Genomic DNA, 22,522 nt, shown 5'->3' with positions numbered 1-22,522 from the left:
CCCCGCCGCCCCCTCCTTCCCCCTGAGGAGGAGTCTCGGCTGGAGCGTGTCTGGAGGAATCTGCCGCCGCGGGGCCCCTAGCCCGGCTCTGCCCGCGCCTGAGTACCGACCCAGGCGCCGCCGAGGGTTGAGGGGCAGCCAGCGGCGAGGCGGGAGATGGTGGGGTGGGCTCCGGCAGGACCGCGCCGCCGCTGCCCGGAGCCTGGGCTCGGCACCCCCCCGCCGGCCCCCACCGAGCGGAGCTCTGCTTCCTCCTCGCCGCATCCCTGAGGGAAGCGCCGCCTCTGCTCCCGAGTTCTCCGCCCGCCGGCTCCTTCCTGGCCGGACCCCGCTGCGCTCCACCCCAGTGGCTGGAGGAGCTGCTCTCCAGTCAGCCTTTGCAGCCCCTCTGTTTTTCCCTTTCCACCGGGCCTCCTCGGATCCCTTGGCTGGGCACTGAGGCGGGGGGAAGAGGCTGGGGTCGCCACGGCGGAGGTTGCTGCCGCCACCCCCCTGTGGGGGTGGCCGGGGTTCCCGGCTGGGGGGGCACCGTTCTGGGTGAGGCATCCACCATGGTGAGGCCCCTGTGCCGCTGCCCCCGCGCCCCCCCGGCCGCCGCTGCCTCCTGCCCCTCGGTGCTGCTGCTGCTCCCCCGCCTGCTGTTGCTCCTCCATCTCCAGATCGGATCACGGTGAGGGAAAGATGAGCGAGGAGACGGCGACTTCTGACAACGAGTAAGCGCCTCATTGATCTCGATTGCTAATCCCCCTCCCCCAATCCGCCCTCGGCTCTCCCCCGGGCCCATCCGAGACTTGGGTGCCGGAAAGCTTGCGACCCTGGAGAGTTCGGTGCATCTTCTGGAGATAGCTGATTTCTTTGGCCATTTTTAGTAGCAGCACCCCTCCCCACCCTCCCACATTTAGTTGCTTTATTTTGGGGAAGGCTATTAAGTGTTGGGAGAGAATGGCAATTGTACGTCCATGAGATGGAATAATGTGGGTGGATGGAAGTGGAGCAGAAACTATCCCTTTGCCTGTTAGAGCCCTGTCCCGTCCATTTTCACTCACATATCAGTCACCCTACCGTCAATATCTATCCTGCTTCCTTTATAGCTGTTTCACTTGGAAACTAATGTGTGGGAGCACCTCCTGCAGCAAACTGCTCTTGAATCTTAATTCGATGAGTCAGTGACTCTTAAATACCGATTAAGCCTTCACCCTCTCCCCCCTCCCCCTTTTAAACTTATGACCTATAAGATTCTTGTAAAAAATAGGGTTAGGGAAACATTTTTAGAATTTAATAGGATTAAGGACACCTGGAGTGTGGGAGATGTTGAGCTAGAGTTTACCTTTGTGAACACTGAACGTGTCTTCATTAGGAACGGAGGAGAATTTTGAACGCTAATTTTTACCTTTCAGCTATGTGAAAACACATGATTTACGTTGATTTAACCGAATTTACATTGCTGAATAGGTTGGTGATTTCATCAACTTTTAGAGCATTCTGGTTTAAGTTTTTGCTTATTTGGGCTTTCTCCTTGCTTTCCAAACGAAATACTTCGTCTTTTAAATGTTTTGCTTTAACGTTAACAGCTGCATGGAGAAATAATGGTTGGCAACACTTTTCTATTGAGAAGGGATTTAATTCCAAGCGGAATATTAGCATCCGTTTTCTTGTAATTAGGTTCAACTTTTGTTTATCTTTGGAGGGTTGGAAAGAGTTAAGTGAGTTAGGACTTAGTCCTTTGGATGCATGCCTTTAAATACAGTGCATTACTAAAGTCAGACGTTTTTGAAAGAACTTTATAAAGTCTAGTGCCGAGTCCTGTTTAACGTAAAATAGCTAGAGAAAGGCCAAGCAACATTTCCTCCCCCCTTACTCCCTCCCCACCCCAAAACACACGCTTCTGCTGAGCGGGTCGTAGAAGGAGGTACACTGCTGCAGTGTCAGTGCAGTGTAGAAGCAGAAGTGGCAGCCATGTTCTCTCTCTTTTTGTGAATCGCCCTCATTTGCATAGCACACTCTTCATTCATAAAAAAAATAATTAAACATCCATCACCTTGGACATCTTGAAAGGATTTCCCAAGAAAAAAAATTCGCGGCTTGTTTGTCTGTGTGTAGATTTTCGAGTTCAGAAGGTAAGAAGAACGTGAAATTTTAGGTTAAATTTAAAAACACACACACACACAAACAACTACCCCTGTTCTGAGAATGTTGACACAGTTATGTGGGAAATATCAGTTCGGGGAGGTGCTGGGATCACGTGATCGCCTCCATTCATAAAATACCTGGCTGTCCATTCACAGTGCAGTACAGTGTCTCCCTGCCTTCTGCAGATTAGATCTACTTTGAGGGAGATCAAGAAGTCTATTTCAGATAATGGTTATTTAGGAGAAAAGCTGCTAAGAACGCTGAACGGAATGACGGTAACTTTTATTGGTATCTTTCAAACAAATAGTTTGGATCAAAAATGTTAAGTTTTCTTTTAGAGATGGGAAAAGACTTCTTACCAGTTGAATTTTTTTCTTAAAGCAGTTAATAGCTCCTTGTTTCCTTCTTGTTGCAGCTAATAAAAAAAGCAGATGATGCAATGTGAATTCACACATGTAAAATATATTTTTTCTAAATGGCCGTTTTTTAAATACTTGCCATAAATAACTTGAGAACACAGATTTTTTTGTGTGTGTGTAGTGATAGTGCATTCTACTGCTGTTAAAATAAACTGAGAAAATACTCCCAGTGATTTAATCCCCAAGATGTCGATATTTGAAACACCGAATGGTAATCTTCAGTGGGAGAGTTGCTTTAAATATATTTTTTTAAATCCAAATGTACTTAGAATGGGACACCTTGGAAATTACCTCACTCACCCAGACTTTTAAAATCGTTTTTTCACAGATTTATCCTGCTTTATTAATAAATTACTCCCTAGGAGCTTTGTAATACTTTTAAGTTTGGGTAGGGCGATAATAATATTTAGCATAATATTTTGGTTAACTCTTCATGGGAACAAAATCTTGGGGGTTTTACTTTAAAAAACTCTATTATATTAGAAAATAATGTGTTCTTCTGATAATCAGTTTTACTAGAGCCAGCAATTTTGTTTGCTTGTGCATTAGATAAACCACAGAGTGAACTTATTTGGAATATAGCTTATAATATGGTAATTTATATCTCATCTTTAATAGGTGAACTAATGTTTTGAAATGGAAATTTATTATTTATAGTCATATATTATGAAGAAAGATATGTATCATGGCAGAAGCCATTAAGGCCTTAGCACAGTTTAAAACTGCCCTGTAACATGGATTTTATTTGGGCCTTACATTATTTTCCCCTTTTCTCTTTTTTAAAGCTATTGCTCATAGGGATTTAATTACAGTAGGGACTATTCTTAGCATTCTTTTGTTTCTTTTTCACCTGATTTCAACCTTCAAGAAAAGTGAAACTAACCAGTTTCTTGGGAAACCATTAACCCTTTCTAAATAGCCATTGTGGTAAAATCCAGTAAGGCCTCATTCTGAAATCCTCTAGTACATGCTCTATTATTTGAAATTAAAGTTCTGTATAGAGAAGTGGATAACTCCTAGGCTGACTGTGAGAATATATTTAATCAAGAATTAGTGGGGGATCTGTTATGTGTAAGGATTTGCTTTAATACCAGACCAAATAAGGAAGAAATAAATTAGAATAGAGTAAAGCATTTCTTAGATGGTTTCACATTTATGTTTAAATATCTTACTTTTCAAAAATGGCAAATAAATGTACTCTAGAGCGAAACAGTTTGTGTTATAAATAGTAGAGGAAATAGCCACATAAATGTTTGTTTTGTAGGTAATTTGCCCAGAGATTGTTTAATACTCCAGTCAAATGTTTCCGATAGATACAACTGTACCATATTTTACATTATTAGCCTTCTAAATAGAGTTTTAAACATTTAAAGGCATATTATATAATACTTAGTTTTTGTCCTTTGGTATTGAGTGTATGTAGCACTACATGTCCTTTTGTCAATTTGGCCAAAACATTTGGAGAAGTGAAGTAGCTGAAATAATAAGCATTTTGCTTATTAGGCTCACATTAGCCAGAAACACTTGCTATGTCAGTATTCGGTTTTCTAATAGCAAGTTGGGATTATATTAGATTTTGGAATTAGGTTAATTAGAATTAGAACATGTATGATAAACGTGCTATGTTGTAATCTGAGTTTGAACCATTTTTCCATAAATAGCAAATTTTTGTGGTTATATCATTTAGTGCCTCATTAAAAAATATACCCAGTGGTGAGTTATTTTTGATGATAAGTGTAAATAAACATATGTTCACCCCATACATTTTACATGTGCATATGTGTGTACACACATACACACACATATATATATAAAATTGGAAAACATTTTAGAAATAAATGGAAGCGTTGGAAAGCTGTGTATATACATCTAATGTTTGTTTATATAGATGTGATGTATACATAATATAAAAATTTGCTTATTCAGTTGACCAATGTAAAAATCAGTGAAATGACTGCATACTTGCTTCAACTTAATTTCCCTCTGCTTTCTCACTTAAAAGTTTATGATCCTGAATTATATATTTTAAACATATTATGATACCATACCTAGAATTCCTCTCCTTACAAACTTTCGTAAATTCGTCATTTTTCCCCAGAAGACCTTCTCTCTTACCCTCTTTCAACACTCTCTCCCTCTATGTTGCCTCTGTACTTTGTACATATGTATATTAGTTTTAAATTCATATAATATTGTGATTATTTACTTATTTCTATGACCGCTATGTAATCCCCCACTTTTGTTTGTATGCCTAGCACAGTGCTTGATGGCAAATGCTCTACAAATGTGGTTGAATTAATGGAGCCATATTACCTCACTTTTTTTGTTTTCTCTGAATTTGTACATTTGAGATCATTAGCTGTGTTAGAAAAATAGGCTGAAAAAGAGTATGGGAAAAAGAAATTATTACCTGTTTAAGAAGGCTTACCGTATTTTTTTTAAGAAAAGACCAAAATTGGCCTGATTTTTGACATGTTTTGTTTCTGCAAGTTTGAGAAATAACTTAGATCAGGCTTAAAACTGTCCTAAATGCTGTTGGGATGTTTGGATGTGCTGGGCCTCTGAGTTATGTGGTGTATCTGAAGACCCGTGTTATATCTACAAGAAGGTAGACATTTGTGTCTCTGTCTTTTTTGGCATAGGAAGCCCAACATTTAGGAATATGTATCTCCAGCTATTTATCAGTTTTAAGTTCTTTAAATTGCTCTCTCTTTCCATGGTTCCACATTAGTGCCAAGGGTGAGGAACTGACTAGGGATAAAGAAGTGAAATTGATCAGGAAAGGGTAAACAGCAGCAGATTCCCTGATTTTATACTGCAGCTGTTGGTGACTGAGAAGTGCCTAAGGGGAAAGGGTAACAATTTAGCCTTTTCTGTTGTATAACTTGAACTTGACTAGTCTTACCCAGTCTGGGGAAATGATTGGTAAAGACAAGCCTGCTTTTCTTCTCCATCTTTCAGTAGGAACTGGAACAACATTAAAAATGCCAATTTAAAAAATGCTTCACCCCATGTAAGAGTAGTAGTTTATTTCAGATAATGTACAAAATGATTTCTAAAGTGAATAATAATTTATTTGCAATTCTACCATTAAATAACAGATGTTAACATTTTGGTATACATGGAAACCTTTCTTATGTTGGTGATGAAACATACTCATTTATTAGATTTTTACTGTGTGCCAAGCACTTGCTTTATCAAAGCATTATGTAGTTTGTGTAGCTATATATATGTGTTCATTCTCAGTGGAATGGAATTGCACAGTGGGTACAATTGTAGCTTAATGTGATATTTTCTTAAGTGGTTAAATATTCTGGAATATAATTTTTGGTGGCTACATGATGTTCAGTGTATGATATACGTTAGTTTTAATCAGTCCGCTGTTGTTGGGTATCTTAGTTATTTTTGAACAATATTGCATACCATCCTGAGTTCTGTCTTCATCCATATCTCTTACTTTTCCCTTGAGATAGTCTAAGAATGGAGTTAAAAGAGAGACAAATATTTAATTTTATTCTTTCTGCTAAATTGCCCTCTAGAAAATAAGTATTTAGTATATGAGAGTGCTTACACTTTGAAATGTCTGCACAGTTGTCTGATTTTTCTTTGCCAATTTTGAAGGTGGAAAATGAAGTCTTATTTTTTAAATGTGCTTTATGGTAAAATAAAATTGATTTAAAAACGTATTAGGCTGTTTTGGGGTAACTGGAATGTCTTTAAATATTATAAATAGAATTTAAGTGCTCATGTAAAAGCCATTTGTACATCGTTTATTTAACTCTTACCATCTTCTATGCAGTATGGTATAGTCTAAAGAACACTGGACTTGAAATTGGTAGATGCATTTCTTTTGTAGCTATTTTTAATTTATTCTCTAATCATGTACTCTGTAGACCTCAGTTTGCTGATTTATAAATTAAAGAATTTGGACTAAGCATCATATGGGCTCTTCCTTTGTTGATGGTGTATGATTTAGACTTTAATTTTATTATATTGTTATTTTTGACATACTTAAACGAAATACTTAAGAGTAGAAGTGGTAGGATGATGAGGTAAAAGCATGCATTTTGAACAGTTAAGATGCAAAATTTGGAAACAATTGGTATATTAATAATCTTTCAAGACTTATGTTGGGCTTAATAGCCATATATCTTTGATGACACAAAATTTTGTATTACTCGATTTTGTTTTTTATTTATCAATTTTTTAAAGAGGCGGGGTCTTGCAGTGTTGTCCAGGCTGGAGCGCAGTATAGTGGTATGATCATAGCTCCCTGCAGCCTTGAACTGCTGGGCTCAAGTGACCTCCCACCCACACCTCTTGAGTAGCTAGGACGACAGGTGCCCCACTACACCTGGCTAATTGTTAAAATTTTTTGTGGTGATGGGGTTCTGCCCAGGCTGGTCTCAAATTCCTTGGCTCAAGTGATCCTCTTGCCTTGGCCTCCCAAAGGGCTGAGATTACTGGCATGAGCCACCATGCACAGCCCTCATTTTAAAAAAGAGAAAAATGTATGGCCTCCATCTGTGGATGAATAAGTAAACAAAAGGCTATTGGGCTTAAACACCAACTTGATTAGTTCTACAAGGAATATGCTAACAAGATACCAGTCTATGCTTTACTTACAAAAGTAAACCTTTTCACTAGGTCCTTTATACAAATCAATAATCTAACACTAAGGGATAACAGTATATTAGTTTAAGAAGTTAACTCAGGTAATGAATTTTGTTATTCTTTAACATTTAGATTTATGATAAGTATTGTGTCATAGCTGCATCTCAGAATCCAGAACCAAAATTATTACATATCTGTGAGATTGTTTTTTTGCGGTACTCAGAATGAAAAACAGTTCATTAATAATGAATTTTACGCTAAGGCGTTATGTTGCTATAGACAAAGGGTTCTTAAAATTCAGAGTCTTTGTGGGCTTGAAGGAAAATGTGACATTATTCTTACTAATCTCTAACTGAAATATGTTAACATTCATAAATTAAAGGAAATGTTAACAAGCCATGACAGTATTAGAGATACTTGTGACAGCAAATGTATTAGTTTTAGTTTTCATGGCCGCTGTAACAAAGTACTACAAATTGGGTGGCTTAAAAAACAACAAATTTATCCTCTCACAAATACTAAAGGTCGAAAATCAAGGAGTTGGCAGGGCCATGTTCCCTCTAAAACCAGTAGGGGAATTGTTTCTTTTGTCCTCCTTGCTTCTGGTGGTGGCTGGGAATCTTTCACATTCCTGAGCCTGAAGCTGCATAACTCCATGTCTTCATCATCACATAGCGGTGTTCTCCCTGTGTGTGTCTATCTTCATTTGAATGATACCAGTTATTGGATTAGGAGCCCACCCTACTGTAGTATGACCTCATCTTAACTAAGAAGGTCATGGGGCTAGGACTTCAACATGTATTTTGGAGGAGACACAGTTCAACCCATAACACCAATAGAAACTACAGATTTTTTTTTTTTTTTTTTTTTTTTTTTTGGAGACAGAGTCTCGCTCTGTTGCCCAGGCTGGGGTGCAGTGGCTGGATCTCAGCTCACTGCACGCTCCGTCTCCCGGGTTTAGGCCATTCTCCTGCCTCAGCCTCCCAAGTAGCTGGGACTACAGGCGCCTGCCATCTCGCCCGGCTAGTTTTTTGTATTTTTTAGTAGAGACGGGGTTTCACCGTGTTAGCCAGGATGGTCTCGATCTCCTGACCTCGCGATCCGCCCGTCTCGGCCTCCCAAAGTGCTGGGATTACAGGCTTGAGCCACCGCGCCCGGCCCAGATTTTTTTTTTTTATAGCACAATTGCTGTTAGCTGTTACAGCTATCTTGAAATACCATTTATAGTCATCACTAATTTGAAATTATTATAGTTATTAAACCTATTGCTAGAGCATATATTTTAAAGTGTTAATAAGGAACCACATTATTACTGTATCAAAATGAAAAATATTTTGGTCCCTATGTCAATATAATTAATTTCTTTTGTAATACTATATATGTTGTTTTAGGCCCCTAATATTGTTCTGAGAAAGGGGTCATAAGCTTTACCAGACTGCCAAAAACATCCATGACCGAGAAGGTTAAAATCTTCTGCAATGGACAGAAGCCCAGAAGCCTGAACCCAAAGATAGAAATATAAAATAGGAAGAGTAAGAAACATGAGGATAAGATGAATAACTTCAACATACAGCTAACAGTTCCAAAAGAATAGAATAGAGGAGAGGAAATACTGCAAAATAGTGGCTGCAGATTTTTAAGAAATAGCAACTCAAACCTCACTCAGTGAATTAAAACAAAACAAAGCCTCACAGTCAAATGGGGTTTATCTTGAGGATGTAAGAATGGATCAACATGAGGAAAGCAGTGCATTTTATCACATTAGAAGATGAATGGAGAGAAATGATACGATCTTAATAAATGCCAGAAATGTCATTTAATCTCTGCCCATAATAAAGTCAGTGTTCATAAATACAGAGACAAATTATTTTTCTGCTCTCTAGAATTTTAGGTTTTTAATTTTTCTGTTTTAAAACAAGGGTGTGGGATTTACTCGACTTTAGGGTTTTAGTCCAAGAGTTCTAGAATCGTAACTGATTTTTTTTTTTTGTATTTCTGAATTAATATATCATTTCTGTTACTCAGATGTAGGATTGACTGGTGAAAATTGCCTTGTGTCTGAAATTTCTGAGTTACTTTGCAAGGCATTTCTTTCTGTGTTTGGAGAGCAAATAATAACGTTTAGTAAATTAAAGAGTAATTGGAATTAAATTTTGGTCTAATATCAGTTGAATAATTTTATGTCTAAATTTTATCTATATAACAGGAGTCATAATTTGGATAAAGGCCATTATGAACTTGGAATGTGGAATGTAATTCTTTTTCCTGGTAGTATTTAGTGATACCATTGCATGTGATTAAACACATTTTACTTGAGCTGTTCACATGGTTAGGAATTACATTTACAAATACACAGTGTTTTTAAATGACTTCTGTGTATTAGCATCCTGTAGCAGGATTACCAAAAATTTAGATAAAATTTAGTGAGTTGTGTCTTTTCTGATGCCACTTTTTCAAAGTTACTGTAACTTTTACCACTTCAGAGTGTTTTATTAACCTCAGCACAGTCATTAAACTTTTTTTTTTTTAACTGTTTTATTGTGTTATTTTTATACTGTGAGATTGGAATTGGGGAGTTCTGGGGTTTCCCCCCTTAATATGTAAAAGCATTATTAAATACTTCAGAATTTTAGTTGCTGGATTATATATATTGACTTTTTACACTTTCAGGATAGATTTGAACAGGGACCATTAGTAACTTTTTCCCAAAGAAATTCAGTTCAGTGGCATTTGAATGAGTGCTTACTAGGCACTTGACTTTTGCCTTAACTTTGGAGATACAAAGATAAGTAAAACTTTAAAATTGCTATCACAGTCTAACAAGGGAAATAGATACTTCTGAAATGTGATGGGTGTTCTGGTTATAAAGTTCTTCAAGGCTCAAGGAGAAAATGATTCTACCTGGGAGTGGATGGCAGGATGGTGACTGTGTGTAAAGGAAGGCTTCAGAAAAGAAGTGGCATTTTAGGAGTCAGCCATGAATGAGAGCATGGAAAGGGGGAAGGGTATTCCAACCAGGAAGAGAGGGGGCAGAAGACAAGCATAGAAAGAAGGCAAAGTTGGAGAAAAGGCAACACCGTTTTGGATACAGTTGTTTGGAGGAGTTGTGAGGGGATAAGGAAAGTGTTAAGGGACCAGATTGTGAGTAGTATAGATTTGTGCTTACCTGTGTATCACCAACTGTGGGGCAAGGGGTGGTTGCTAGGCCTAAAATATGAGACACAAGATGAGCATGGCAGAAGCCCCTGGAAATCAGTTTTTCTTGAAAAGTTGAGGAATATTTATCTGACTGATTAGTAATAAGATGAATTTTGAACAGCGTTCCCATTAATTTTATAGATGAAACACTCAAGAGTTCAAAGAAAATTTGTTCTTTGAGCTACCCTCCCTCTTCACCACAACTGTCTTCGGTCAGTAAGCATACTTAATGAGAGGCACCAGGTGAAGTTTTCGTCATGTAGGCAGTGGGGAATCAGTATGTTAAGTGAGGGAATGATAATCCAATTTGTGTAAAGCAGGGCTTGTTAGGACAGTTGATTGGAGGCGGAAGAAAATGAACTTCAGTTGATGAGGAAGATGTAATAAGGCAACAAAACAGAGCTGGGAGAAGAGCATTTGGAACTATTGGGGATTCATATGAGAAAAAATTAAAATGGCCAACGATTATTTGACTGAATGTGAAGGAAGGAGTAGGAAGGTTGTGGGGTGACTTGAACATTTTAAATTTAGGCTGCTATAATGCTTTTAAATGAAAGTGGGAATAGAGGTGGACCCGGTTTTTTAAATGGGAAAATAACCCCATAATTTTCATCTTTTTTAGTCTGGGCGCTTACTGGATGTCAAGATAGAAAGTGTCCAACAAGGTGCTTTAACTATAGGTTGAGTTCTCAAAAAGGTTAAGAGCGTAGAGTTACAGTGACATCTTCAGCATACGTAGTAGTTGAGGCCAGTGGGAAATTTCCCATGGAGAATATTAAGTAATCATGGAAAGATGACAGATGAGAAACAGCAGTGTTTTTAAGGGAGAGCAGAAGAAAGAAGACACACCAAAAGATGGAAGTGGCTTAAGTGGTAGGAGAGCTCTGAGAGGAAAGTATTTTAGAAGCCAAGGGAAAGAGTAGTAAGAAAGTGTTAGATATTGCAGAAAAATTATATTGGTGATTTCTAAGACAAGGATTTAATTGTTTGGATGTCACTGACCTTTGTGGGAGTAATAATGGGGGCAGAAATCAGGTTTTGCTATAGGTTAAGGGTGCCCAATCTTTTGGCTTCCCTGGTCTGCTTTGGAAGAAGAATTGTCTTGGGCCACCCATGAAATTCACTAACACTAAAGGTAGCGGATGAGCTAGAAAAACTCAATGTTATAAGAAAGTGTACAGATTTGGGTTGGGCTGCATTCATAGCTGTCCTGCATGCGGCCCATGGGCTGTGGGTTGGATGAGATTAAAGAGAAAGTAAGAGCTGGAGCAGAGAAGTCACAGAGTGGATGCAGTCATTTAGGGCAAAGTTAGTAGTTGAAGTTATTTGTTGACTGATGTCAGTAGTGGAGAGGAAGAGAAAGAAAGACTTCAGGAATGGTGTAATTGATGGAGCAAGGCCTAGCACAGCCTATCAAATTGTTTTACTGGTAGTCAGACACTGTTAGGTTTAATCCTTGTAGAGATCATATGAGCTGAGTATCCATAGTCTACAGATGAAGATATCTGAGACTCATGAAAGGTTTAGTAATTTGCCATGGCCACACAAGAGAGTAAAGTGGTAGAACTGAGATTCAAATTGCACAGTATTTATACCACACTGTATGTCATATACTTTATTGACAGACTAGATTTTAAAGAAAAAATTAGCTTGAATTGGTAGATTGACACATAGAATTGACAGCTGTTTTGAAGAACTGAAAGTTTTGGTAAAGTTAAAGAGCATGTAGAGTGTAAATGGGGAAAATGGAAAGACACAGATTTTGATCATAGAACAATGGCTCCAGAGTGATGACATGTAAGGGAAGATTAAAGTAGAAACAGGGATGAAGGTTGTTGGAGAGGCCAGGATCTGCTAAATTTCTTTTTCTTTTTTTTTTTTTAAGAAGTAAACAATATGGATGTTTGGATAGCTTAGGGTGGTATCAGGAGTTGAGGTGGAGAGAAATCCTAAGCCAGTGCCAGTGTATTTAATGAGTGTGGGCTGAGTGACTTAGAGTGCTAGTATCACTGTTGCCACCTCCCTCTGCAATCAAAAGAGACAGGGGTAAGGATTTTGGAGTTGGAGGTTGAAGAAAAGCGTATTGGGGAAGAGGATAAGGAAAGGGAAGGGTTTAGCTGGGAAGATTTGAGAGTATTAGCAATGATAGGATGTCATGTAATAATGGTCCTATCAGGAACGAGTGATTCTGAGAATTAGGAAGCAGAGGGGAAGAGAGACATGTAAATAAACTATTCAAATTAAGGTCTTGTTAAGAACTTTACGTTTTTATGAGAGGCAAACCAAGATGTTGACTGTATCAGCAGGGTTTTATCCACATAAATTATGTTGTCATTTAGGGGATTTTGTAGCCTTTGGGTTCTCCATTCTTAATGTGGTTAGAGAAGTCCTTTCAAATAAAAATTTACTAATTTAAATTTTACAGTTAACCTGTTGTTCACAACTAACTTAATCCTGGGGTTACTGCTGACTGTAGCATTAAGACCTTGGCAAATAACATAACCTGTCTTTGTGCTTGCTTTTTCATCTATAAAACCAGGATAATATGCCCCTGCTTCAGAGGGATACAACCTCTGAATGTAACCTCTCTCCCTACAAGAACATCTTTGATTAGAGATAAAAGAATATTAAACAGAACTTTTAGTTCTTGAGAAGGAAAGTACTCTGTTTATAAAATAATCAGTGTTCATTTTCATTTAGCCTGAAGGTGGGGTTGCTTTTTAAAAAGGATTATTAACCTGCTTAGAAAAATTGTGTTTCATTTTAAATGTTAGAAAGCAACTTTTCAGAAAAACTTAAAATCTAAACATTCCAAAATCAGAAAAATAATTTATATTGTGAAAATTTTCTTCCATGTTCTGGGCAAAGACTGAAGAGGAAGATGTAACCAGTCTTGAGTAGGTTAATAAGAGAAACAACTAGCTCTAGCTAGTTTTTTGTTTAATTTTTAATACAACTATTTAGTTATAAAAGGAGTATATTTCTAGAACTTATTAAAATAATTTTAATACCTGAGCACAGTTTGGAAGTCTAACTAGATTTGGTGTCTTGCCATCATTTTTAATGGAAAAAAAAATCTTTCTTACAGTTCAGTCCAGGAACTTTTTCAAATATTGTTGTATGGCAAGCAGAAATCTATTTTTGTGGGAGAGAATGGGAGAGGAAGATTTTTCAGCTTAGGGAAATTATTAAATTATTAAAGGTTTAGAATTTAATTTTTTTGCAACTGTAATTAAACTAAGATTCCTACTAGATGGATGCACTAGTTCTGCCACCTAGAAATTCATTGTTCTTGATTTAGTCTGTTAACTTTAATTTGGACAGCTGATGGTCTGTAAGCTCATGTTTAGTTAAGTTTTATGGTCATTAACAACTAAAGCAAAAATACATTTACATTTTGCTTTAGCCTGATGTTTAGTCCTAGTATTCTGAAAAAACTGTAATTTGTTAATTCAAAAATAATTGCCTTGGACACATAATCACAAACTTGGTTTAGGAATGAGTTATGTGTGAATCAAAATCTTAAATGAGCATAAATCAGGAACCTAAAAATATGATGAAGAATGCACCTACTTTTTCTTTTGCTGAAGGTTATTGGATCCAAAAATGAAACTTAATTAACTTAGTGACAGTTAAGAACATCTAACAGCCCCAAATGATGTATCAAATTAGGGCCAGGCACCGTGGCTGATGCCTGTAATCCTAGCACTTTAGGAGGCTGAGGTGGGCAGGTTGCCTGTGCTCAGGAGATGGAGACCAGCCTGGGCAACATGGCAAAACCCTTTCTCTACTGAAAATACAAAAAATTAGCCAGGCGTGGTGGCACATGCCTGTAGTCCCAGCTGCTCAGGAGGCTGAGGCATGAGAAACGCCTGAACCCGGGAAGCTGAGGTTGCAGTAAGCCAAGATCGTGCCACTGCACTCCAGTCTGGGCAACAGAGTGAGACTCTGTCTCCAAAATAACTAACTAACTAACTAACTAACTAACTAACTAACTAAACTAAAGTAAAATAAATCAGAATATTCTTCAACTTTGTACTATCATTTTTAAAGAGAAGAAAGTGGCGAGAGATGAATGAGACAGACTAGCTTCTAGCCACCTTAGTTTTCCTTAGCAGTGTTTCCTGGTCTCGATACTTGAAGAGCAAGCAAACTTAGCTTCTAAGTGAGCCAAAAAGAAAAAAAAAAAATTATCGGATGTTGTATAGACTCTACTGCTTTTGAGTTTGAACTGTGTTTTGTGTACTAGGCCCTAGCATATAGCATATAAGAAGGATAATTTGATTTACAATTACTGGCTAATATCAGATCATCCAATTTTTGCATTTACCCTATCTCAGATTTAGTCAGGTGGTATAAGGAAAAGAATGAAAGTAAGCTAAAACCCTTTAGGAAGACAATGAGCAATAATTACATCAAAAGAAATCAACTAAAAACCCAGCATAGCTTTCAATTGCATCTAGTTCCATACACATTTTTGCTTGTGTACATACGCATATTATTTACCTGATTAAGTATATCACCTGATATACTTAATATAAAGATTTAGGCATATGTATAGTCTTTAAATAATCATTTTAGTACCTGTAATATTTCACAGTTTTACCAAAAGTTTACCTACTTGTTATCTCTTTAAAGAACACTTTAGGTTTCTAGCTCTTTGCTATTACAAATAACATTTTTAATAAGCATCATTTTGCATGTAAATATTTTCTTCTGTTTAATTTCTTAAGATAAATTTACAGGAGTGGGATAACTGTGTCAAAGAGTACAAGTGGTTTTATAAAATTCTTAGTATCAATTACCACTTCTGAAAATTCACATTTTTTTCTATTGTAGATTATTTGTAATGATATTTGTTCTCAAATTTCTTAGATTCCATTTTTGTTCTTTGGTACCTTGTGGTTTTATGTAGCTCTCAGTACATAATTAAATGAGCTCGTATCTAACAGCATTGGCCTAAAATCATTTGATGCATTTAGTCTGCATAACAACCATTTAAGTGTTTGTTACATTGTTACTACTACAAGTTATAAAGCCGAGGAAACTGAGGTGCGGGAAAGTTAAATGACTTGGCAAAGTTTACATACTTGGTGAAGTCTTACGATTCCAGAGCCTATGCTCTAAAACAATGGTTTTTAGACTTTTTGACTGCGTCACAGTAACAAGTACATTCTGCATTTTGACATTAGCAGTGTTCATATACACACGTATGCCCATAGGATATACTTATGAAAAGATGTAGTGTTTAAAAAGCTTTCCATCTTTTCCTAATACAAATAATTAAAAACATTTCATATTGGGAAAACAACTGTCCCAGTGATTAGAATTCAGTGTTCACATAAATCTGAGTTAGTTTACTAGATTTAGAAATAATTATATACTTATAAAAGATTGATTTGCAATACATTGCCATATCATTTGGAGCACTTCAGTGAAGACATCTGAAAAAGCAATGATGTAATAACATTTGCTATCTCTTCTCTAGCCACAGCAATTCAATTCTGAATTCTTCTGCAATCTCTCACAGCTCAGCCTTGAAACCCACTCTTGTGAGTGTCCTATGCCTTTTAGTATTATCTCTTATTTTCATGAAATAAGCTAAACATAAATGTGAATCTTCACTACCAACAAGGAGATACATCCTTAGAGGAGAACGACATCCCAAATCACAGTAGTTTAGAGCAGGGACTTTTTCAATGACAGTGGGTCTCCATCAGCATTATCTTTTCATGTAGAATGGAATAGAGTACCAAAGTCAGCCTGTGTGCTGTTACAGTAAATCCTGTTGTTTTGTGAAAAGTTATGTGTGTGCATGATACACTTGCCCTAGTGACTACCAATCATCCCCAAACAAATTCACAAGGATGTTGAGACCATGTAGGGGGCAGGGGAATAGACTAAACATTTAAAAGTAACCAGAGTATAGTAAACGATAAATCATCATACAGGACCTATCATTTAAAAAGATACTGTTAATACTCTGTCTGTTATTTGAGCATACTTTCCTTATTGCTTTATGTTAATGAAAGTAAGGTAATTAAAAGATTTTTCACAGGCTGTGTTAAAAGTTTATGGCTTCAGTCTCTTAACCTTGTTTTCTAAGTTTTTAAGTTTTTACTGTTGGTTCCTTAATAGTAACCGTATCATCTTAGTTGGAGAGGGATTCCTGTCTACCTTAGTACATTTTCAGTCTTTGAAATCATCAGATTATAAAGGAGTTGTAGAAACAGAAATCATATTTATAGTACTAACCTTTTTTTTTTTTTTTTTTTTGAGACGGAGTCTGGCTCTGTAGCCCAGGCTGGAGTGCAGTGGCGCGATCTCGGCTACTGCAAGCTCCCGCCTCCCAGGTTCATGCCATTCCCCTGCCTCAGCCTCCCGAGTAGCTGGGACGAAGGCACCCGCCACCATGCCCGGCTAATTTTTCTTGTATTTTTAGTAGAGACGGGGTTTCACCGTGTGTTAGCCAGGATGGTCTGGATCTCCTGACCTTGTGATCCGCCCACCTGGGCCTCCCAAAGTGCTGGGATTCCAGGTGTGAGCCACTGCGCCAGGCCGGTATTTTTAAGAGACAGGGTCTCTCACTTTGTTACACAGGCTGGAGTGCAGTGGCACAATCACAGCACACTAACCTTGAACTGTTGGGCTCAAGTGATTCATCTGTCTCAGCCTCCTGAGTAGCTTGGACTACAGGTGCCTGCCGCCATGCCCAGCTAATTTTTAAATGTTTTGTAGAGACAAGGTCTTGATTTGTTGGCCGGCCAGGCTGGTCTGAACTCCTGAGCTCAAGTGGTCCTCCCACTTCAGCCTCCCAAAGTGCTGAGATCACAGATATGAGCCACCATGCCTACTAGCATTTAATTCACTGTCTCTCACAGTTTTTTTCAAATGTTTGTTACTTTACTGAAAGATACTACCTTTGTTTATCTGCTAAAATTTTTACTTCCATTTTCTGCCAGTTGGACTTTATTAGAATTATTTGAGAATCTAAAGCAGTGAGTACAATAGAACATTCTGTGATGATGGAAACATTCTGTTTGTGGTATCCAGTATGGTAGCTACTGTATAGTTATTTGGCTGTACTCGAAGTGGGTTTCAGTGACTGAGGAGCTAAATTTTAAATTTTATTTAATTTATATAGCCACAAGTGGCTAGCGATGACTGCTGTATTGGATGGCACAAATCTGGAGCATTTCTTTCTTTTCCTTTTTTTTTTTTTTTGAGACAGAGTCTTGCTCTGTCTCCCAGGCTGGAGTGCAGTAGCGCGATTTCGGCTTACTGCAACCCCTGCGTGCCAGATTCAAGTGATTCTTCTGTCTCAGGCTCCGGAGTAGCTGGGATTAAAGACGTGTGCCACCACGCCCGGCTAATTTTGTATTTTTAACAGAGACAGGGTTTTACCGTGTTGGCCACACTGTCACGAACTCCCAACCTCAGGTGATCCGCCTGCTTCGGCTTCCCAAAGTGCTGGGATTACAGGTGTGAGCCACCATGCCCGGCCCAAATCTGGAGCATTTCTGTTCCTTCAAGCCCAACATGTTTTTTGAAAACTATGACATGTTCTCCATTCACTCTGTTGAAGAAAGTTTCTAATTTTCTTTTCATAGAGAGGTAACTTGAGGTAGCATAGCTTTTTCCAAAATGTGGAATTTGCCACTGGTATGTAAGATAATTTTAGATGTTTCATAGACGTGGCATTTATATTAGTCTGTTCTCGCTGCTATAAAGAACCATCTGAGATGGGTAATTATTAAGAAGAGAGGTTTAATTAACTCAGTTCTGTAGGCTACACAGGAAGCTTGGCTGGGAGGCCTCAGGAAACTTACAATCATGGTGGCAGAGAAGGGGAAGCAAGCATTACCAAGGCAGAGCAGGAGAGAGAGTGAGCCAAGTGGGAAGTGCTACCCACTTTCAAAAAACTAGATCTCATGAGAACCCTATCACAAGAACAGCAAGGGCGTAGTCTGCCCCTATGATTCAGTCACCTCCCACCAGGCGCCTCTTTCAACACATGGGAATTACATACTCAACCTGAGATTTCAGTGGGACACAGAGCCAAACCAAATCAGCATTAAATTAAATTTAGAAGTTACTCCTTTCTTAATACTAGTTGAATTTTAAATTTAAAAATGTATGTATGTATATATACTAATTAGTATACTAATCTTCATATATAAGCTTTTGTACATAGTCTCTCAAATTGAGTGAAATGTTTTCTTTAAACATTTCTTGTTGATACCTTTGAGGTCGTTCTTTATAAAGCCAATCTTTATGATCTGCTAGATGAACCATAGATTGTCGTTTGTTTGTTTTGCTTTATTTTACCTTGTAGACACTGGGTTTTAAAAGATAAATATTATATAAAAATGTTTCTTCTGGTGATATGAGAATTTACTTAATAATTATTTAGTGGCAAAGTATTAGACCCAGTAATAGATACCTAATTATCCATATATCATGCCAAAGTGGGATATTATCTAAATGTCAGATGTTAAAGTGTTTAGATTCTATGAAAATAGTGTGTAGACCTGTTTCAGTAAGGAAATGTCTTTTAATTCAAAGTCATGTGTATGCTACATATTTTAGTGATAATTAAATGTTTCAGTGCAGCAGACCCTGAAGGATCAATCATACATGTGCATTGGAATGCTGGGCTAATAGAAACAGCCAAACAGATGGAGATCAGGATGTTGCAGCATTTCTTATTAGTCACATTTAGTCCATCTCCTGGATTTTACACTGCTCTTAGGTTTGGCAGTCATTAATGTTGATATTGAATGAAATAGATACAACATACATTTATTGAGCATTTATTATATGTTAGAGAAAGGATAGGAACTAACGTTTTTGAAGCTTATGTGTTCCAGGTGTTTGGACAATAGGCTTTGGAGATGAATAAAATCTAGATCCTTCCATCATGCAGTTCTCAATCTAATATTAGAAGTAAATGATTGATTGGTTCTTTGGTAAAAAAGAACTTAGAGATACTGATTCCCCGCTAGGGGAAATACATTTTTCCCAGTAGAGTGAGGAGAAACTGCTGAAAATAAAAATGATTTCATTAACAAAATTTACATTTGTATTTTAGATTTGGGGAGTACATGTGCAGGTTTGCTACAAAGGCATATGTCATGATGCAGAGGTTTGGGGTATGACTGAACCTGTCGCCCAGGTAATAAGCATAGTACCCAATGGTTTTTCAGCCCTTACTTCCCTTCCTCCCTCCTGCCGTATAGTAGTCCCCAGTGTCTATTGTTGCCATCTTTATGTCCAGGAGTGCCCAATGTTTAGCTCTCCCTTGTAAGAACAGTGGTATTTGGTTTTCTGTTCCTGCCTTAATTCACTTAGGATAAAGGCCTCCAGCTGCATACATGTCACTGCAAAGGACATGATTTTGTTCTTCTTTGTGGCTGCATAGTATTCCACGGTACATATGTACCACATTTCTTTATCTAGCCCTCTGTTAATGGGCATCTGGGTTGATTCCATGTCTTTGCTTCAGTGATCATATGAATGCATGTGTCTTTTTGGTAGAACGGTTTATTTTCTTTTGGATATATACCCAATAATGGGATTGCAGGGTCGAATGGTAGTTCTTTTTTTTTTTGTTATGAGATGAAGTCATGCTCCGTTGCCAAGGCTGGAGTGCAGTGGTGCAATCTTGGCTCACTACAACTTCTGCTTCTCAGGTTCAAGCCATTTTACTGCCTCGGCCTCCCGAGTAGTAGGGATTACAGGCACCCTCCACCGCGCCTGGCTAATTTTTGTATTTTTGCTAGAGACGGGCTTCACCATGTTGTCTAGGCTGGTCTCGAACTCCAGACCTTAGGTGATCTGCCTGCCTCGGCCTCCCAAAGTGCTGGGATTACAGGCGTGAGCCACCGTGCGCGACCTCGAGTGGTAGTTTGGTTTTAAGTTATTTGAGAAATCTCCAAACTGCTCTCCACAGCAGCTGAACTAATTTACTTTCCCAGCATTGTGTAAGTGTTCCTTTTTCTTTGCAACCTTGCCAGCATCTGTTATTTTTTAACTTTTTAATAATAGCCATTCTGACTGGTGTGAGATGGCATATCTCATTGTGATTTTGTTTTGCATTTCTCTGATGATTAGTGATATGGAGCATTTTTCTTTAGGTTTGTTGGCTGCTTGTATGTCTTCTTTTGAGCAGTGTCTGTTTATGTCTTTTGCCCTTTTTAAAATGAGGTTATTTGTTTTTCCTTGTTCAGTTATTTAAGTTTCTCATAGATTCTGGATATTACATCTTTCTTGGATGCATAGTTTGTGAATATTTTCTCCCATTCTGTGGGTTTACTCTGTTGATAGTTTCTTTTGCTGTGCAGAAGCTGTCAGTTTAATTAGGTCCTACTTGTCAATTTTTTTGTTACAGTTGCTTTGGAGGACTTAGTCCTAAATTCTTTTCCAAGGCCCCTGAATGGTGATTTCTAGGTTTTCTTCTACGGTTCTTTTTTTTTTTTTTTTTTTTTTTTTGAGACGGAGTCTCGCTCTGTCGCCCAGGCTGGAGTGCAGTGGCCGGATCTCAGCTCACTGCAAGCTCCGCCCCCTGGGTTTACGCCATTCTCCTGCCTCAGCCTCCCGAGTAGCTGGGACTACAGGCGCCCGCCACCTCGCCCGGCTAGTTTTTTGTATTTTTTTTTTTTAGTAGAGACGGGGTTTCATCGTGTTAGCCAGGGTGGTCTTGATCTCCTGACCTCGTGATCCGCCCGTCTCGGCCTCCCAAAGTGCTGGGATTACAGGCTTGAGCCACCGCGCCCGGCCTCTTCTACGATTCTTATAGTTTGTGGTGTTACATTTAAATCTTTGATCCATCTTGAGTTAATTTTTGTATATGGCTGGGATAGCTGGCTAGCCATATGCAGAAGAATGAAACTGGACCCCTACCTTTCACCATATGTAAATTACCTCATTTTGAAGAAGCATCTTTATGTGTTATACTTTATAGTTCAGTAGTAGTATTGTGATCTAAGTAGCTACAGTCTTAACTGTTTTTGATTCACTTTGAAGTTTGTATGGCATGATAGATTGTGTAAGAAGGATTAAAGATTTATTGTCTGTTAACAACATACAACTCAGGATCAAATGAATATCATGAACTTAGTTTTTAACCTTAGCCTTAATTTTTATTTTTATGTATTATAAATATATATATATATATGAATAATAGTTTTTTTCCTATAGGATGTGTAGGACTTCAGTGTTTTTTAAAAAATTATTCCCTTCACTAGCAAGAGCTTGAAAATGGATAATTTGTAGCTAAATGATAATTAGCCCAGTTGGGTCTGGCCTAAGATGTATGAGATGTGTCATTCTAAATCTATAAATGGCCCAAACAGCCCAGATATCTGATTGGAAGATGAAGGGAGGATTTTATGTGAAGAACACGGTTGTAGTTCCCGACTCCTTAAATAACTTGACATGAACCTACTGAACTGTGTTTATTTCTCCCTTTCCCTTCAGTTATTTATATTAAAAACTTGCTAAGACAAGTAATGACAGACAAGCATGCTTAAGTAATCCTGTCACTACTTCTGTTTTGACAACCTAATCTTGAGAACTTTTTCACTATCACATATTAAAGAGTTATTCAAAGATATGTGGCCATTATTGGTAATTATTAGCGAGTCCTCCTCCTGTTGCTGTGTTTATTCAGAAAATTCTTATGCTTACAGTCTACTTTAAGATCACAGTGACAGGGAGACAGGATTCATTGTTAAATGGTCAGATTGCATTTTTAGAAAAAGTTTTTCCCTTTAGAGTAGAAATTTAAGCACCCTTCGATACCCTTGGTTTAGAATAAAAATTCTACATGTAGGACCAGTTAACAATTCTGGTTTTTCCCACAGACTGGAAGGTGTATTGGGGGAAACTGCCAACAGGAAGTGTCAGGCATCTTGCAGCACCAGAGTCGGAAATGATAATGAAAGCTGCTAACATTTGTATATTACTTTAGAATTTACAGAGCACCTTTAAGTGCGTTATCTCATGAGATTCTCAAAGCAGTTGTGAGATTTATGAAACTACATATATATTCATTCTCACTTTGAAATAATTTTAGACCTACAAGAGTAAGAAAAAATATACAAAGAATGCACATATCCTTCAGGCAGCTTCCTAAAATGTCTCACATAGCTAAATCAGGA

General features: G+C 38.0%; 1 protein-coding gene and 1 long non-coding RNA gene across 3 annotated transcripts in view; one reads left to right on the top strand and one right to left on the bottom strand.

The window, feature by feature from the left end:
• The first annotated feature begins 350 nt into the window (after nt 1-350).
• Nucleotides 351-22,522, top strand: part of LOC105492574 (sprouty related EVH1 domain containing 1) — a 103,564-nt gene continuing 81,392 nt past the window's right edge. For both annotated transcript variants that reach the window (XM_011759812.3, XM_011759809.3), the window contains exon 1: nt 351-713. Coding sequence is in view for 1 of the 2 variants with exons in the window: in XM_011759809.3 (XP_011758111.1) it covers nt 682-713 (32 nt within the window). In the remaining variant the exon portion in view is untranslated. The remainder of the gene's footprint in view (nt 714-22,522) is intronic.
• LOC112428506 (uncharacterized) overlaps nt 2,408-22,522 on the bottom strand; it is a 53,701-nt gene continuing 33,586 nt past the window's right edge. Inside the window, exons 5-7 of the long non-coding RNA XR_003020485.2 lie at nt 5,973-6,023; nt 5,455-5,516; nt 2,408-2,545 (exon numbers count right to left, since the gene is read on the bottom strand). This is a non-coding gene — a long non-coding RNA (uncharacterized lncRNA). The remainder of the gene's footprint in view (nt 2,546-5,454; nt 5,517-5,972; nt 6,024-22,522) is intronic.

The sequence above is a fragment of the Macaca nemestrina genome, chromosome 7 (assembly GCF_043159975.1).
Source record: "Macaca nemestrina isolate mMacNem1 chromosome 7, mMacNem.hap1, whole genome shotgun sequence".
Classification (NCBI taxonomy): Eukaryota; Metazoa; Chordata; class Mammalia; order Primates; family Cercopithecidae; genus Macaca; species Macaca nemestrina.
This window is presented reverse-complemented; position numbering and strand designations above follow the sequence as displayed.